The sequence below is a fragment of the Habropoda laboriosa genome, unplaced genomic scaffold, assembly GCF_001263275.1.
Source record: "Habropoda laboriosa isolate 0110345459 unplaced genomic scaffold, ASM126327v1 scaffold106, whole genome shotgun sequence".
Lineage (NCBI taxonomy): Eukaryota > Metazoa > Arthropoda > Insecta > Hymenoptera > Apidae > Habropoda > Habropoda laboriosa.
Window position 1 is genome coordinate 220,489 of NW_017100224.1, and position 439 is coordinate 220,927.

The 439-nt window shown below is 31.7% G+C and overlaps 1 protein-coding gene across 1 annotated transcript in view; it reads left to right on the forward strand.

The window, feature by feature from the left end:
• LOC108571059 (pleiotropic regulator 1) overlaps positions 1-439 on the forward strand; it is a 2,637-nt gene that overhangs the window by 1,334 nt on the left and 864 nt on the right. The window contains exons 4-5 of the mRNA XM_017933028.1: positions 47-196; positions 286-438. Coding sequence (XP_017788517.1) covers positions 47-196; positions 286-438 — 303 coding nt within the window. The remainder of the gene's footprint in view (positions 1-46; positions 197-285; position 439) is intronic.

The following is a 439-nucleotide window of genomic DNA, read 5'->3' on the forward strand; positions in this document are numbered from 1 at the left end:
TATATTAATATGTGATATATCTTATATCTATATTAAAAAATTTTAGATATGGGATCTTGCAAGTGGTAAATTGAAAGTTTCTTTGACGGGTCATATAAGTAGTGTACGAGGACTTGCATTTTCTCAGCGACATCCATATTTATTTTCTTGTGGAGAAGATCGACAAGTAAAGTGCTGGGATCTTGAATATAACAAGGTAACAAAATACAATTTTAATTATTTATATCATTATTTTATGTAGTATTGAGACATTACCTTACGATTTTTATCATTTTATTTGCATAGGTCATAAGACACTACCATGGACATTTGTCAGCTGTATATTCTATGGCATTGCATCCTAGCATAGATGTATTAGTAACTGCAGGTAGAGATTCTACAGCAAGAGTGTGGGATATGCGTACTAAGGCAAATGTACATACACTTGTTGGTCATACTA